The 18615-nt window shown below is 37.6% G+C and overlaps 1 protein-coding gene across 14 annotated transcripts in view; it reads right to left on the bottom strand.

Annotated features, from left to right (window-relative positions):
- The window catches only part of elavl2 (ELAV like RNA binding protein 2), a 212990-nt gene that overhangs the window by 33975 nt on the left and 160400 nt on the right, over positions 1 to 18615 (bottom strand). For all 14 annotated transcript variants that reach the window (XM_008103466.3, XM_062971873.1, XM_008103471.3 and 11 more), the window contains one exon: positions 2551 to 2654. In XM_008103466.3, the coding sequence (XP_008101673.1) occupies positions 2551 to 2654 (104 nt within the window). The remainder of the gene's footprint in view (positions 1 to 2550; positions 2655 to 18615) is intronic.

The following is an 18615-nucleotide window of genomic DNA, read 5'->3' as shown; positions in this document are numbered from 1 at the left end:
GTTTTGTTTTTTTTGGGGGGGGGTTGAAATACTGGAAGCCTTTTGTTCACTTTTTGCACCAGGATGAGGACTTGCCAATTTTGTGATTTGAAGAATAATTTAAGGGGAGGTTTGTGGTTTGAGAAAGGAGTCAACATTGGGAGGCCTAGAGGGTGAGGGACAGGTTGCTTACCTGTAACTGTGTCATGCCTCCCTGTTCTTTCACACCTGAAATGTGAAAGCCTGGCAATGGGAGCAAGAGCCTACTATGTGGTCTTACAGACCAGACATTTAGAATGTCTGTCTGAGTCTGTTATTTGCTATTGCACTGAGTGCACTGCTTAAACCTCATGTTCAACATGTTGAAGAGATGTCAGCAAAGTTGTGGAGAATCACGAAAAACACGCAGTGGAAGCTAATCAAAAGAGTTACTAACTAAATATAAAGAATTGGAAATAAAATTCTTATTAAAATGGTATAGGACCCCAGCTCAACTTTCATATATGATAAAGGAAATAAGTGTTGGCATTGTGGCGTATACCCATTTGTGGTGAAAATGTTCAAAAGTCAATTTTTTGGAAAAAGAATTTAAATTTTTTTTTTAAAAAAAAAACTATTTAAAATACCACTAAAAGTAAACGTAGAATTTATATGAATGGGAGTGTTAGAGAATAACAAGATTAAAACAAAAGGACAAGAACTGTTCAAAACGATGATTCAAGCAGGACAAGCTGTAATAGCCTGGGGTTGGAAAAACAAAAGAAAATGGACTATAGTAAATTGGAATAATTGTATTTACGATCTGGTCCAATCTGAAATTATAGCATATGGGTACACAGAACAAGAAAAAAGAAGAAATTAAAAATAAATGGAAGACATATATAGAATGTATAGAAAGAGGCGAAGTCAATGTAAATATTGTACAGAAATTGAAGAAGATAAAGATATAGGTAAATATGTGGTTGGGGGGAAGGGTGATGGGGGTGGGGATGAAGGGTGTTAACAATAAAAATGTTACTGAAGAGAAGGATGTATTAAAAAAGAAGGTTCAGACAAAAAATGTTACATGAAAATGCAGTGTGTAGATGTATGAGCACCAATGGAAACTTAGTGTAAGCAAGATTTTGTAACAAGAAAAATATTGAGGAAAAAAAGAAGAGCTACTAACTGCAGGGGGAAAGGAACCGAGGAGCCTGCCAGCGAGAGGGGACCTTTATGCTTGTGGGAGAGCGGTGGGGTTACTGTCAAAATTCAAAACACGCAAGTTTTTGGAAATTCTGTTAGGGTACTGCACAGGTGAAGTATAACCCAGCTGTGTGATCACGGAGACCATGAAGAAGCAGCTTATGTTGTATTCTTTTGGCCAGATGAAGATACTTTTTATTTTCTTCTTTCTTTTTATTTTCTTTCTCTTTTTTCTTGGCATTTTTGTGTTTCTATTCTACGTTTCTTTTCTTGATTCGCTTTTTAGACTTTTAATGTAACTTTTAAAACTTTTAAAAAAATAAAGTTAATAAAACTCAGAACAGCTGGGCACCATCCCACATATTCTTCTCCACTGCCCCCTCTACCAGGAACTAAGATCAAACTTGCTACTGCATAGATTTTATGAAACACCAATCAGAGCCAGACAAAGTAATCATGCTTTTAAAATTCCGGAGATTTTAACTGCTACCTCACAGTGGCAAGGTTTCTAAACAAAGTCTGCAAATTGAATGTTTGACAAACGTTAAGTTTTTCTATTGTTTTTCTATTATATAATATACTCTGCATTTTACACTGTCTTGATATACATATTTGCCAATAAAGGCTTATTGGAAATTGAAAAAATAAATAATAAATAAATAAACCACATGTAGTTTGTCTCTAACAATGTGACAAGCTTGAATCTTAAATTAACTTGGCTAAAAGAAACCTAATTTCCTATTATTTAGTCCACTCACTATACAGAGCTCTGAAAAACTGAGTTTCTACAGAACTTCTTCAGTGAACGTTTTTCACACAACTCAAACACATTTGGCTCCAAAGTCATAAGGGAACATTTTCCAGAAAACCAATTGAGAATAATGACACACATTTATGGAGGACGCACCTTAGACTAACATAATGTAAAACGCCAAAAATTATTTTAGTATGCTTGCAAATATCTATTCATCATGGAGTTCAATTCTTTCCTTATACAAACCTGTAGTATAATCCCAAAGATTCAAAGCCCATAGCTTCTAAATAGTCAAAAGCTGGGCCTAAATACTCTAAAGGCAACAGATCCTGTCTGATCTTGGAAAATAAGATAGGGTGGCCCCAGTTAATTTTTGGATGGGAGACTTTAAGGAATACCAGGTGCTGTAGGCTATATTTCAGAGGAATGTACTGACAAAACCACCTCTGACTATTCCATGCGTAAGAAAACTCAGTGAAATTCATGGTGCTACCATAAATGAACTGATAATATGAAGACACCTACACACACATTTCAAAATTTAGACAATCTCTGAAAATAAGACTGAATATTCATAACCAGCTACTTCAATAAAATGCTTGCATTTTTTTTCCTTTTAAATATCTACCTACTTTTATAGTTTTGGTTTGGAGTCTCAATCCATTCAGTGTATTAATAGCCTTTTCAGCATCTTTAGGGTCAATGTAGTTCACAAATCCATATCCCAAGCTCTGCCCTGATGAGAAAAAAGAGAAAGTATTAATAAAACAGCAAAGAAAGCTAAAATATTTTGACTTAACATTTTATTAATGGAAGCTCATTCGATTATTTTGCATTGAAAAAAGAGCCAGTCACTAATGTGATTTTCAGTTATTTGCACACTGAATCGCTCTATTAGATGCATCCTGAAAATAGTAAGAACACGATATTTTAATATTATAAGCAATTGTATGACAATTTGGAGAACAACTATTAAGCAACTATAAAGCTCCCAACATTTAATAAATTTACTTTGATTCAGAGGATGAATATAGACTACGTAGCTCTCTACTACTCAGTAAAGGCCAAGTTGAGGGAAGAATGGGATTGCATTTCAACAACACCTAGAGGACCCTATATTCTTCATCCCTATTCAACCGAGTCAGTTTTTGATATTTCATTCAGGGGGCCTTCCTAAGAGTTGGCAGGAATGCTTAAGTTTTTTTAAAAAAAAATCATTGACTAAAATATGCTGTTTTAAAGTTACTCCTCAGATGCAGCTGCTCTTGCCAACTTCATAAGAATTTGGATACTAACTTCCTCCAGATTAAACAAAGCAGATAGATAATTTACATCTATTATCATTTTCCCCTGAACAATCTGCTCCAAAACATCAAGGGGGGCTCTTCTGAATAGTACAGGGGATTTAAAGAGAGGAATGTGCCCCCCTTTATCCTCTGTTGGATTACAAGTCACTTCCATGAACAGAAGATATACATTTGCAAATCACGATGCATGTGAAAGGACAAGAACGTAACATCAAATTTAGTAGTACAGTATTATGAAAGTTGGATATATAAAATAATTTATGTAAAAATAAAGCATTTTCAATGTGATGAATACAGAGATAAAAGTCCTGTAGACTCCCATCCCACAAAACCAATACCACAGTTCACCTACCCACAAAGTATGTCCTCTTTGGGAATTTTTTCTATGATATGCATCCACCAAAAGGTACCGCAAAATTATGCTAGCAAATTCATAGACTCTCTAGGAATTTTCCAGGTCCTCCAGCACAACTGTTTGGTAACTTCCAGTGGAAGTCATTATTTCTACAAGGTTGACTGTCATCTGGTTTCGTGATAGTAAGTTCAGGAACATATCTACTACAAATGCTAGGGTTGTACTGTATGGTTAGCAATAGTGTCATTATATTTTGTATAGTTTGTTCTAACATCTGCTGAGGTAACCAAAACAGTAAGCAAGTTCTAGTAGTGCAAGGAGGTAAAAATGGAACAGGTGGATTGACACTACATTCCACTCATACTCCTCATGAAAAAGCATCAATGTAATATCATAGCGTTCAAGATGAGATGTAAAGCATTTTCATTCCTGCTTGCTGCCACGATTATTATTCCCACCCTCTCTTCTGAAAAAGCTGAAATACTTCTAATCTTGCGAAATGGCTGTACATAGTGGCTAAAGCAAAGTCCCTGGAATGACGCTCAACTGCACTCATTACACAAGCCCACAAAGACAAGGTCTGGGACAAGAAAAATGACTTTTGAAAATTCGAGTAGACAAAGTTTGAAATCTAAAGCAAGTTAAAAGCTTCTTCAAAGAGAACAAGAATGAAGCAGTCAGGTAATCTTCCCTTATACGATTAAAGGATTTTAACCATTGAGAGGATTTTGATTAAATTTAATCATTGCCATGTGAAGTCTGAATTTAGAGTCTTTAATCCTACTGTAGAATCAATCCTTTTTCAAGGAATCACAGATAAGAATGAATAAGGATAGTGTAAAGCAAAGTCTCAAAAGTAGTTGATCTTTTGCAAACTTCTTGATCTTTTGCTTTTACTAGCTAGAGTATTCCTAGAGCGAATTCATCCAAGGATGGCTCCAAGCAGTTCTCCTTTCTTCCTTCATATTCAGCTCTCAAATCATACGACTTTCTCCTTCTTGGCTGCACGCCGCAAATCAAGCCAGCAACCTGTATTAGTGTGGAGATCAAAACCCAAATGCACTGGCATTTTTACAAGGAATCTCAGAAGAATAGACACAGCAGTGCAACCGGAAAGTGTACATCATTTTGAAATATACCTAGAATAAATTTGCTTGCCATAAATCTTAACTAGGTTTTATTTAAATTTGCAATAAATTGTATTTTCTAAGAAATTACATCTTGTTGTAATTATAAAAATATAGTAAAATGTAATCAGATACACTAAAATAAAAACCAAATAAAAATAGCAGGTAAATATTAATAAATAGAAAAACAACCAAGTAAAATAAATTACCTAAGATTTACCATCTTAGGGAACCAGAAGCCAGTCAAAACAAAATGACTTTGCTTGTCAACAGAAGGTCATGAGAAACAGAGATATTCTCTCTTGGCAGGGAATGCAGTAACAGTTTCTAAGACACTCCCCCACAAAATCATTTAGCTTCACAAGTTACTTCACAAGTTAGTGCACAGAAAGGACCTCTCTTAAAATCCACTTAGACTTGCTTGGGGCTGAGATAACTGAGTTTTTCATATAATCTGTCCCCAAGATCTGACTGAAGCATTCTGTATCATATACTCTCTCACACAGAGTATATTACAGCTGCTTAGACAAAACGTAATTAATGTGTAAATCAAGATTATCATGTTCAACATTTCCAAAGGCAATATATGAGCGTGCTAGTGTTACCACCCTTAGTACTGCCAAAATCAATCTTCTGAGTACAGCTTTTAATTCCAAAGTATACTCAAGCTATGAGCTTGGTATTCAAGGAAAGTGCAATCTAAGATAAATTAAACTGCTATTCTCTGATTGCCTTAAATTAGGATGATCTACCTCACTTGTATTAAAATTGTGCTTACTGATCCCCTTCGAAGTCCATTATAAAAACCTGAAATGGAGTCAGGTGGCACTTGCGGAGAACAATGAAAATTTGGAAGTAATGGCAAGAGTACAGCAGACATGTCATGCACATGAGTTTATTGAACATGGAACAAGAATACGAAGAAAGAGGCAAGCAATATGTGGAAAGAAAATGCCCATAAATCCTGTACTGCAAGAGTTTGCCTTCCCTAATTCTTCTAATATTTGACAGCTTTAGTATACTCAGGAATTGAAGTTTTGTGTCTTTTGTAGTAAGGCTATACTTTTTTATGTATTCTCCTATTTTTGCCGCTTTTTGAAGTAGACACAATACATTCTACAGAGGACTATATGGACAGAATGAGATGTTTGATATAGTATAGTAGAGTCTCAATTATCCAACATTCACTTATCCAACATTCTGGATTACCCAACTAAGTCTGCCTCCCACCTGGATCCACAGCTGTGTCTCTGGGCACCATGGAGTGAACTTTTTTACTTTTTATTTGTTACTGTAAGCTCATTTTATGCACTTCTATCTTTATTTGTAGTCAATTTGTAAGCAGCCAATGTTTTTGTAGTCAATGTTTTCAATACATTGCGATGTTTTGGTGCTAAATTTGTAAATACAGTAATTACAGTGGAATCTCACTTATCCAAGCCTCGCTTATCCAAGCTTCTGGATTATCCAAGCCATTTTTGTAGTCAGTGTTTTCAATATATCATGATATTTTGGTGCTAAATTCGTAAATATAGTAATTACAACATAACTGCGTATTGAACTACTTTTTCTGTCAAATTTGTTGAATAACATGTTTTGGTGCTTAATTTGTAAAATCATATCCTAATTTGATGTTTAATAGGCTTTTCTTTAATCCCTCTTTAATATCCAAGATAGTCGCTTATCCCAAGCTTCTGCCGGCCCTTTTAGCTTGGATAAGTGAGACTCTACTGTACTACATAACGATACCATGTATTGAACTGCCTTTTCTGTTGATATGTTGTAAAACATGTTTTGGTGCTTAATTTTTAAAATCATAGCGTAATTCGGCGTTTATGCTTTTCCTTAATCTATCCTTATTATCCAACATTTTCGATTATCCAACGTTCTGTTGGCCCATTTATGTTGGATATATGAAACTCTACTGTATGTAGAAATCAATAGGATAGTATTTTGATGCCTGGACAATTACAGCCAGATTTATGTTTTCAGAAACCATTGTTTCTTTTTCTCAAAATCCTAGACATAATCCAAACATTAAATTACTATCTCTGACAATTTCATCCAGTCCGCTATCCCCAATTGATAATGGATTTAAAATAAAGACCATGTGGCAGCATATTACTAATTTTTGGACCGTTCAAACATGTCCTGGTTTTTATAGCTCATACCATGATTAATTTCTGGCCAATTTTAAATTTTACACACTTTTCCGACATACAGTAGAGTCTCACTTATCCAACATAAACAGGCCGACAGAACGTTGGATAAGCAAAAATGTTGGATAATAAGGAGAGATTAAGGAAAAGCCTATTAAACATCAAATTACATTATGATTTTACAAATTAAGCACCAAAACATTGGGTTTTACAACAAATTGACAGAAAAAGCAGTTCAATACACAGTAATTACTATATATATAATTACTGTATTTACGAATTTAGCACCAAAACTTCACAATGTATTGAAAAATTGACTGCAAAAACACTGACTACTAAAAGGTAAACTGCGTTGGATAATACAGAATGTTGGATAAGCGAATGTTGGATAAGCGAGACTCTACTGTATTGGTATTCCATATTTAAAAGAAGCATTATCTAATTATGAATATTGATTTTCCGACTCTTAGACTACCACATCTATGTTTGCTGTTGTTCAAAAGAAGGACTGGAAATTGGAAGCCACCAGCAAGTGTGATTCTATTATTTTTAGGAAAAAAACTATTTTCATCACATACAGCTGTATCACTTATTGTTTTTGGGAATGACCAAAATTGTTACTTTTTATATATTTAAGCTTTAGTCAGAATGTCAGAGAATTTTATGACCATTTCGGTCACACACATGAACTGAGTTCAGTATTTCATGCATCTGATGAAATGATTGGCAGCTCATATAAAAGCTAAAGCAATAATGAACCTTTATATTGCCTTTAGGTCTTTAAAATGACATAAGAATTTCTGCCACATTTGCTGCAACAAGCTAATATGGATACTGCTCTGGAAGTTAGGGTAATAAGATACTAACAGAAGAGACAAACTAGAGAAGATGTCATAGAATTAAAATATTAGGAACATAAACAAAAGGGGAGAATTGTGTACCATATAAAAATTAGAGTAATTATAAGAAAAAGAGAAAAGAAAACTGAAGCAAGAATTATTGTTCGATAAAAATACAAAACCAGCATTTGCTCAGCCGTAAGGGAAAAGTCAGAGACATAATGCCAGTGAAAATATCTGCTATTGTAAGTGAAATTGTCTACTGACAGGGGAAGACTACTTGCAGCATTCAGAGGACAATGCAGCTTGAGGCAAGGCATTATTGTATATTCAAGGAGCTTAATTAAAACGACAAATGCTCTGCTTTGCACCCATGGGCAACAAATGACATTAGAAACACTGAAAGGATTTTTCTAAAAACCAATATTGAGCCCATTACTCACATAACTCCACCCATGGAAGAAGCAGATGGTAGAGATACTGTAAAGGTAAATTGGCGCATATGTAAAACTGGAACATTTGTTTAGCATGTTATTGAACTTAGTTTATATACAGAAGTAACCAAGGCAAGCAACCATTGGCAGGTTTCTCATCAACTTTTTAAAATGCTGAGTTCAAATTAACTTTCAATTTTGATAGAATAATCTTATACATACATAGTATTTTGCTCCATGATGGAAGGCTTCTTACCCAACACAAACACTACACAAGTGTCAACACTTTCTAATTTCCTCTGTTCAAAAAATGAAAAAAAAGAAGAGGTGTTGCCCTTTAGCAGAAACAAGATTAGAAAATCGGAAGCCCTCCCACCTAGGCTTTATGGACTCACAAAAATCCATAAGGACTCCACCCCGCTCAGACCCATTGTGAGTGCCATTGTATCCCCCACACACGACCTGGCAAAATTTCTGGCTGCACAGCTACAAACCCATATTTGGCTCACCACACACTACATCAAGGACTCATTCCACTTCATAGAAACAATCAGCAACCTCAAGCTCAGAACCAATAACATACTGATCAGCTTCGATGTGGTGTCCTTATTTACTAAGGTCCCGGTAACAAACACCATCTCACTAATCAAACAGAATTTCCCAGAAAACATCACAGCCCAGTTTCACCATTGCCTCACCACAAGCTACTTTCACTGGGACAATGAATTCTATGAACAGAAAGATGGAGTAGCCATGGGGAGACCTCTCAGCCCAGTCAAAACAAGCCCTAGAAACAGCACCAAAAAAGCCCACTATATGGTTCAGATATGTGGATGACACCTTTACCGTTTGGAGCCATGGAGAAGAAAAACTCAACAAGTTCCTGGACCACTTCAAAAGCATCCACCCAAACATCCAATTCACCATGGAAAAAGAAAACGAAGGAAAACTGCCATTTCTAGATGTTCTAGTCATCCGCAAACCCAATCAACAATTGGGCCACACAGTTTACAGAAAACCTACACACACAGATAGATACCTCCATAAGAACTCCATCCATTACCCAAGTCAAAAAAGAAACACAAAGCCCTGACAAACCGTACACAAAGAATCTGCGAACCCCACCTCCTCTAAGGTGAACTGAACCACTCCATCACAGACATCAGAAAAGCTGTAAGGCCAAGAACAAGCCATGAAACTAAAGACAAAGAACCACCCAGAGGAAAAGTATTTTTACCATACATCAAGGGAACCACTGACTGCATAGGCAAGCTTATGAAGAAACACAACCTACAAACTATCTACAGACTCACTAAGAAAATCCAACAAATCCTACCTTCAGCAAAGGACAAGAGGGATCCTCTCACCTCTCCAGGAGTCTACCATATACCATGTAGCTGTGGACAAGGACCACCAAACACAGCATTGCCCGACACGAATCAAGAAACATGAAAGGAACTGCAGACTAACTCAACCAGAGAAGTCAGCCATAGCAGAGCATTTGAAGAAGCAACCTGGACACAGTATATTATTTGAGAACACAGAAATGTTGGACCACTATAACCACTATCATGTAAGACTACACAGAGAAGCCATTGAAATCCACAAGCATGTGGACTATTTCAACAGAAAGGTGGAAACCATGAAAATGAACAAAATCTGGCTACCAGTAATAAAAAAAACTCTAGAATCAGAACAGTAAATAAGGAACAGCACTCTGAAAACAAAGGAATTCCAGACATGAATCAATCTGGGGCAGCTAACACCTCCGAACAAAGAATTCCCCCAGGCAAGAAGAAGCCATGATATGAAGCTGGCAAGGCTATTAATGTTAATCAAGGTGAATAATTACAACATTCAACACTGCCCTCCACCAGACAAAAATTCTTTCTCCCATCCTGGACCTTCCACAGATAAATAAACCTTGCTTAGTTTTTCCAATATACCTCACAACCTCTGAGGATGCCTGCCACAGATGTGGGCGAAACGTCAGGAGAGAATGCTTCTGGAACATAGCCATACAGCCTGGAAAACAATCCTAAGTTTAGAAAATACATGTATAAAACACAAGGATGAAAAAGCCTTACAAATAGAACAAGTATAATAATGCATCAGTAATAAGACACAGGAGCCCCCGGTGGCACAGTGGGTTAAATCACTGACGTACAGAACTTGCTGACCAAAAGGTTGGCTGTTTGAATTCGGGGAGCAGGGTGAGCTCCCGCTGTTACCCCCAGCTTCTGCCAACCTAGCCGTTCGAAAACATGAAAATGTGAATAGATCAATAGGTACCGCTCTGGTGGGAAGGTAATGGTGCTCCATGTAATCATGCTGGCCACATGACCTTGGAGATGTCTACGGACAACGCCAGCTCTTTGGCTTAGAAATGGAGATGAGCACCAGCCCCGAGAGTTGGACATGACTAGACTTAATGTCAGAGGAAAACCTTTACCAATAACACACAAGACAAAGAGCAACATTAAACTCATACACAAATGCCTAACAAAATAAAAATGTACTGAATATTTTTCAAAAGGCTAAGAAGGACAAAGAGGAGCAAGTCAACTGAGCAGGATTTGGCCATAATCTTGGTGTCACTACTACAAAGATGTTACTTTGTGCTCCCAGCCAAGCTTGTGGATGATGGCAAATGAAGAGAAGAGCCTCAGGCAGTAATTTCAATGTGTGAGCAGACTCCTATACAAAAAGATTATCTTTCAAATAACCCAGCCCCAAACCATAAGTGACTTCAAAATGAAAAGGAGTGCAACCTAATTTATTGTTTTGATTAACCACTATTTCAAAGTTTTCAACGTTCTTTTTCTCCCACTACACAAAGCACTAGAGAACAGGCATAGCCACAAGCAGTCAACATCTTCTGAGCTGTGGTTTACATTTTCTACATAGATTTCATCTAAAAGAATTTCTTATTTCAGCCAATCAAGGTCTGCATTCTGTGTTGTGTGTTCAGGGCAAATTCCCCTTCACAATACTAAGAATTCAACATACACAACATAAAAAGTGGGGAGACCACTACTTCATTTGTTACAGCTGTAAATAGGGTTAACGCAATGACATGAGTCCTGGAACCATGCACTGACCAACCAGGCTGTTGACTGATGAACCCGATATCGCAGCCCACTGCTGAAACCTCTAGGATGACAGGAAAAAAACCATGTAGACCTAAGCCCCCCTGCGATAGCTTCCCCTGCCAACAAGGGGTCTGTTTAAAGGCACCTGCCCCCGACACCATGCAAACCTACCTCCACCAAACACTCCCAGAGTCCTATAAGGCACAAGTCAAACGCAAGGTCCTGTGGACCAAATCCAGTAGTCTCCACATGTTCATAGAGATTCACATTTGCCAAATGGATATGACATCATATTTTTCATTTCCAATAAGGTTATGATTGCCATTTTCCCCCCAAAAGGTTATGTGCCCAAAGAGTGGGTGCAGTTATTTCCAAAAGATCTGGGACTCCAACTTCAAGAGGATATGAAGTCCACAACCCTTTCCTTCCAAGTAAAAACACTGCAATAGCATTTAATATTTTAGAAGTGCACTGTGTCAAGGTATCTTATCTACATGTTTCTCTGGTTACTGCCTTTAAATATGAAAAATATCCTCAGGACTCATGCATATTAGAAATCTAGTGTAGATCAAGAAACATTTTCTAATATTGGATTCTCAATTTCAAAATTTAACACAAAGTAGTCTGCAAGGGTATTTCCAGAACTGAATAAAAGACAAAGAAAATATTACTTGGCAAAGAAGTGTTAATCTGTTGCTGCCTACTCTTTTCTACATAAATCATGTCTTGTCAGCCAATTTTACCCTCACTTTCATTCACACAAATCATAATAAAGATATCCTCTTTTCAGAAATGGTTACATGGTTTAAAAATAGAATATATTACAGAATAACTTTAGTATCCCTAATATGTTTTTTTTAAACATCCTAACAACATGCAATAAAATTTATTCCTTAGATCACAAATTCAATTCTACATTTCACAACTATTGAGATAAAGCCTAGTCTGTCTAATCAGATACTCTAACCTTTTTTCAAACTATGCATCGCCAAATATTTTTGGTAGGAGAAATTATGGTAAGAGACTTGTTTGGATCTTAAGATGGCACTTAATTTCACCTCCAGTAACCAATTGAAGGAGCTCCTGGTGGTGCAACAGATTAAACTACTGAGCTTCTAAACTTGCTGACCAAAAGGTGGCGGTTTGAATCCGGGGAGCGGGGCGAGTTCCCATTTTTAGCCCCAGCTTCTACCAACCTCGTAGTTCGAAAACATGCAAATGTGAGTAGATCAATAGGTACCACTCCGGCAGGAAGATAACGGTGTTCCATGTAGTCACTTCAAATGAGGAGAACCCTGATGCTTGGAAAAATGTAACATTTAGAAAGAGGAAGAGAACCAGGCATCATTCTGTGAATTCTTCTATTAATCTGGAGTTACACAATCGATTTCAAGTTCTCTCATCGGTAACAGATGGTGAGGAAATACAACACCTTGGGAAATATAAGAGGGTCTTAGATACAACTGAGTGGACTGTCCTTGATAAATGCATGGGGGATGTCTTTGGGGAGAAGGACAATTCACAAACATGGAATTTGCAGTCACACAATGAAGCAGAGGCTCTTTTCCCAATCATAGATGAGGCAGAGGAAGAACACATTAGGCAGAATGAGTGACTTTTGGACATATCTGACTGGATTGTCTTTTGAGAATGCAGGAAGGGGGTGTCTCTGAGGAGGCCAGTTTACAGCTACACAATCCAGTTCAAGATCACGGTCAGTTTTCAGGAGATCTACAGAACACCCTAGAGCAGTGGTTCTCAACCAGTAGTCCCCAGATGTTTACCAGCTGTTACAATTTTTGGGAGTTGAAGACCAAAAACATCTGGGGGTCCCAGGTTGAGAACCGCTGCCCTAGAGGGAAGGGTCAGTCCTCAAAGGAGATGGGTGTTGGTCATAGGCAACCCCCTCCTGAAAGGAACAGAAGTGGTGATTTGTAAACCTGATAGGATGCCTAGAAAAATATATTGCCTCCCTGGGGCAAAAATCCACCACATAATTCAGCAGCTAACAAGACTCATCAAGCCCATTGACCCTTCTCCCTTTCATGTTGGTTCATGTGGGAACCAACAATAATGCAAGACATAGCCTTCAAAAGATCAGAAAGAATTTTCAAACTCTTGGAAGAAAGCTAAAAGATCTTAATGCACAGGTGGTCTTTTCCTCTCTCCTCCCCATTGTACAATGGGGGCCAGGAAGAGTAAGATAAATAGTAGTGATGAATAACTGGCTCTATAGATGGTGTCAGGAAGAACAATTTGGCTTCCTGGACCATGGTCTGCTTTTCCAAGAAGATGGCCTATTGCCACGGGGTGGGGGTTGCATCTCACAGAAGTAGGAAGGAATGTTTTTGCTCAGAAACTGAAAATCCTGATCAGATGGGCTTTAAATTAGGTTGTATGGGGGAGGGTGACATCATCCTTGGGAACAGTAGTTTATCAAGGCCCAGAGTGAATGAAGAAAAGGCTAATAAGAGGGTTGGACAAACACAACAAGTACCAAGCAGTGGGGGGACAATAATCTCAAACAAATAGCTAAGGTGAATGTCCTAAAGGCTAAGATGTCTTTACACTAATGTCCAAAGCATGGGAAATAAACAAGATGAGCTGGTACGCTTAGTACAACAAAACAGTTACACTGTAATAGGCATAACTGGATCCAGGTGGACAGAATCCTATGATTGAAATGTAGCAATTGAGGGGTATAACCTATTTCAGAGAAATAGACCAATCAGGAGAAGGAGTGGAGTAGCATTACATGCCAAAAATATTTACACATGTGAAGAGATGCAAAACTTCTGGATAAGAATTAAGGGAACAAGGACTGTAAAAGATGTAATTGTGGGGGTTTACTAAAGACCTCCAAGCCAGACAGAAGAACTGGATGAAGTCTTCCTTGACCAAACATGCAGAAAGAAGAGATATAGTAATAATGGGGGATTTCAACTACTCCGATATTTGTTGGAACTTTGCCAAGAGTACAAGGTCCAATAAATTCCTCACTTGCCTTGCAGACAATTTTATTGTCCAGAAGCTAGAAAAAGCAACAAGGGGGATCAGCTGTTCTGGATCTGATCCTATCCTATGCAAGAGTGAGGATCTGGTCAATGTAGTGGAAATGGTGGGATCCTTAGGTGGGAGTGACCATATGCTCTTGGAATTTGTGATAGAAAGGAAGGGTCAGACAAAGAGAAGGCAAACATGCATTCTAAATTTTAGGAGATGACTTCGGGAAATTAAAAGAAATACTGAGTGTTATTCCATGGACAGGAGTACTAAAAGAGAAGGGAGATAATGATGGATTGGTGTTTCTTAAAACACAATTGCACAATTGCAAACAGTGCCAGCAAGGAGAAAAAATAAGAGAAGTGTAAAACATCCAGAATGGGTGTCCAAAGAACATTTAACTGAGTTTAGAATTTAAAAAGACATGCACAAGAAATGGAAGAGGGGGAAATCACTAAAGAGGAGTTCAAACAAATAAGCAACCCATGCAGGGAAAAGATTCATAAGGTGAAGGCACAAAATGAGCTCAGGCTTGCCAGAGAGATTGCTGTTATTTATTCGTTCAGTCGCTTCCAACTCTTCGTGACCTCATGGACCAGCCCACGCCAGAGCTTCCTGTCAGTGGTCACCACCCCCAGTTCCTTCAAGGTCAAGCCAGTCACTTCAAGGATACCATCCATCCATCATGCCCTTGGCCAGCCACTCTTCCTTTTTCCTTCCATTTTCCCCAGCATAAATCTCTTCTCTAAGCTTTCCTGTCTTCTCATTATGTGGCCAAAGTACTTTATCTTTGCCTCTAATATCCTTCCCTCCAGTAAGCAGCCAGGCATTATTTCCTGGAGTATGGACTGGCTGGATCTTCTTGCGGTCCAAGGCACTCTCAGAATTTTCCTCTAACACCACAGTTCAAAAGTATCTATCTTTCTTCGCGCAGCCTTCCTTATGGTCCAGCTCTCACATCCATAGGTTACTATTGGGAATACCATTGCTTTCATTATGCGGACCTTCATTGCCAGTGTAATGTCTCTACTCTTCACAATTTTATCGAGGTGCTAGAGAGATTAAAAACAATTAAAAGGAGTTATTTGGTTATATCAGTAGAAAAAGGGGGGAAAGGAAACAGTAGGGCCTCTGTGTTCAGAAGGTAGTGAAATCCTAAGAGCGGATAAGCAAAAAGCAGAGACTCTGACTCAGTCTTCTCCCAAATGGAGATTGGTGTTCAACCTGAACAGAATGAAGCCAAAGAGGTAATAGGGAAAAATGCAGTAAAGAAGGTAAAGAAGTAGTCCAGGAATACTGACTTCTCTAAATGAATTCAAGTCTCAGGGGCCAGATGAACTACATCCAAGAGTACTGAAGGAACTAGCAGAAGTCATTTCAGAATCACTATCAGTAATTTTTGAGAATTATTGGAGAACAGAAATAGTTCCAGCAAATTGGAGGAGGGGAAATGTTGTCCCTATATTCAAGAAGGGGAAAAAAGAACTCAAACCATTACGGTACTGTCAGCCTGACATCAATACAACGAAAGATTCTGAAGCAGGTTATTAAGGAGGTAGTCAAAACTAACAAAGTGAATGTCAACAAAGACAAATGTAAAATACTACACTTGGGTAGAAAAAAGGAAATGCAAAGATACAAAATGGGTGATGCCTGGCTCGACAACAGTCCATGTGAAAAAGATCTTGGAATCTTCCTGGACAAGAAGTTAAACATGAGCCAATAGTGTGATGCAGCAGCTAAATCAGCCAATGGGATTTTGGGCTGCATCAAAAGGAGTATTGTGTCTAGATACAAAGAAGTAATGGTACCTCTCGATTCTGCTTTAGTTAGACCTCACCTAGAATACTGTGTCCAACTCTGGGCACCACAGATCAAAAGAGATCTTGATAAGCTGGAAGGTATCCAGAGGAGGGAAACTAAAATGATCAAAGGTCTGGAGACCATGCCCTATGAGGAGTATCTTAAAGAGTTCTTAAAGAGGTGGCCATGTTTAGTCTGCAGAAGAGAAGTTTGAGGAAACATGATGACCATGTATATAAATATGTGAAAGGATGCCATAAGGAAGAGGGAGCAGGCTTGTTTTCTGCTGCTCTGGAAACTAGGACTCAGAGCAATGGGTTCAATTACATGAAAGGAGATTCTACCTGAACATTAGGAAGAAATTCCTGACTGTAAGAGCTTTTCAGCAGTGGAACTCTCTGCCTCGGAGTGTGGTGGAAGCTTTTAAAAAGAGGCTGGATGGCCATCTGTCAGGGGTACTTTAATTGTGCTTTTCCTGCATGGCAGGGGGTTGGACTCGATAGCCTACGTCAGGGGGTTGGACTAGATGGCCCTCTTCCAACTCTATTATTCTATGACTCTATGACCACTAACAAAAGATCCTTCTGTATTTCTCTCCATATTAAAGCCTGGTACAATCTAGCAAGAAACATTAAAGCCTTTCCTACATGTAGGAAAAGAATTGTTGTACGGCTTCCATATTCAAATGTACCTCAAGATGACATGTTCAAGATGTGCATGGCATCTTGAGGCCCCTCAAGCCACCCTGCTTGTATAAAGCAAATACCCACTACAGAATCAACCTACACTTTTCAGGGTTGAAACAGACCTTAGAACATTAAGATTGAAATTCATTTTTAGTGTTAAATACTAGATTGGAAAATTAGTTAACTGTCTTAAATACCAATATTTGTAATTTAAGCATTTGAATTATAGTTAATTAATTCACTGATCTATAATACTGTGCCAGGCCAGTATAAACAATGTTATGGATGTTGGAAATGTAGAATTTAGGAGGAAGCACATCTTTTTGATTCATAGCTTCTTTTTGAAAAGTTGCTCTTCTTCAACCTGCGTATTTCTTTCCAAATGGGCAACAAAATCCATACTATGACTGTTGCTTGAGAATGGCTAAATTTAAACATGTCTTCAAACTCCCATGTTGTCCCAAAGCATAGAATCTCATCTTACAACCTTTTCAATTACATATGTCAATCACCTGCATCTCTTTTCTTTTCACTTTCACCAACATGTACACAGCTTATTCTTCAAATGCCTTTTTTGTTACAGTTTAATAAGAAGGTATTCACTTCAATTAAAAATATGTATTGCAAGTAATGCAATAAATTGATATTTTCAAAGATTAGTCACTGATTCAAGGGAAGAAAATTCACATTTTGTTAAGTCACTCAGTAAATTGATGGTAAGCATCTACTGACGATAACAAATACTATAGAACTTTATCTAAATTGACCAAACCAAATTGAACGTTTTAGTATATTTCTCTATTTTCACACTTCATGGAAAAATTACAAATCAGCATTTACTCACGTTTGCTTCTTTAAATTAATATTTCCCCATTCAGAAACAATTCTATTTTTATTATTTGTGATATCAATTTATTATTTGCCATTTTTGAGCTCTGTCACAGTACCCTATATACTCATGTATAAATCTAGAAATTTCACTCAAAAATCAATTTTAAAAACATGGGTCGACTTTATTTATTCATACACAGTTCACATGGGCTATACCTTAACTCTAATAAAAATGGAATCATTCCTTTCTCTAAGCTCTTGTGAAAGGCAAGAGTTTAGTGTGTCCCAGAAGAACCTTTATAAAATGCCAAAACCTTGTTGGCGAAATGGTGGTAACAGAGGCCGGCGAGGAAAAAGATGACCCTTTTTCCTCTTGCCACCAAATGTTCCTCAACTTATCTGTGGGTCGTATCAAAATCCATAAATAATTTTCTGCTAATTAAATGTTTTGTATTTTGTAATTGCATTGTTACACAATCTATTTCCAGATCTATACTCTAAAATATGCCCTTGACTTATACATGCATATATATGGCAAACAATAAACATAAATGAGTACATGTGCTCTGAGAGGTTACCTTTAACAATATGCATAGAACACACACATCCATGCCAATATCTCACAGATTTGGGAATTAAGAAAATACCAGCCTTTGACAACTAAAAAAACAAGGACATCATTCAGAATGTCAACTATGATGAGTCAAATACATTGATTTAAACAGAAAATAGACGTTTGCATACTGTTAAATGTCACCTTTAAGCATATGTTAACCTAATCTCTCAAGGCAAAGCATAGTTTTTAAATTTCATCTGTGCAATTTGTTTATTCTAAAGGTAAACACCGCCTATATAGGCAACAGGAGGCAGGTAAGATCACAGCAGAAAATTAATGTGTCAAAATGGTGCTGACTGAGAAGTAAGCACAAGCTCTCTGGTTGATCAATTGCCTTCCCCAAGACTGCAAAAAGCTCTTTCTCTGGAAACCCCTTCAAAGGGAACTCAAGCAGAACTCTGAAGCACTACTTTTTAAGTTACTGTGTTAGGCTTAGCACAGAGTA

The sequence above is a fragment of the Anolis carolinensis genome, chromosome 2 (assembly GCF_035594765.1).
Source record: "Anolis carolinensis isolate JA03-04 chromosome 2, rAnoCar3.1.pri, whole genome shotgun sequence".
Classification (NCBI taxonomy): domain Eukaryota; kingdom Metazoa; phylum Chordata; class Lepidosauria; order Squamata; family Dactyloidae; genus Anolis; species Anolis carolinensis.
This window is presented reverse-complemented; position numbering and strand designations above follow the sequence as displayed.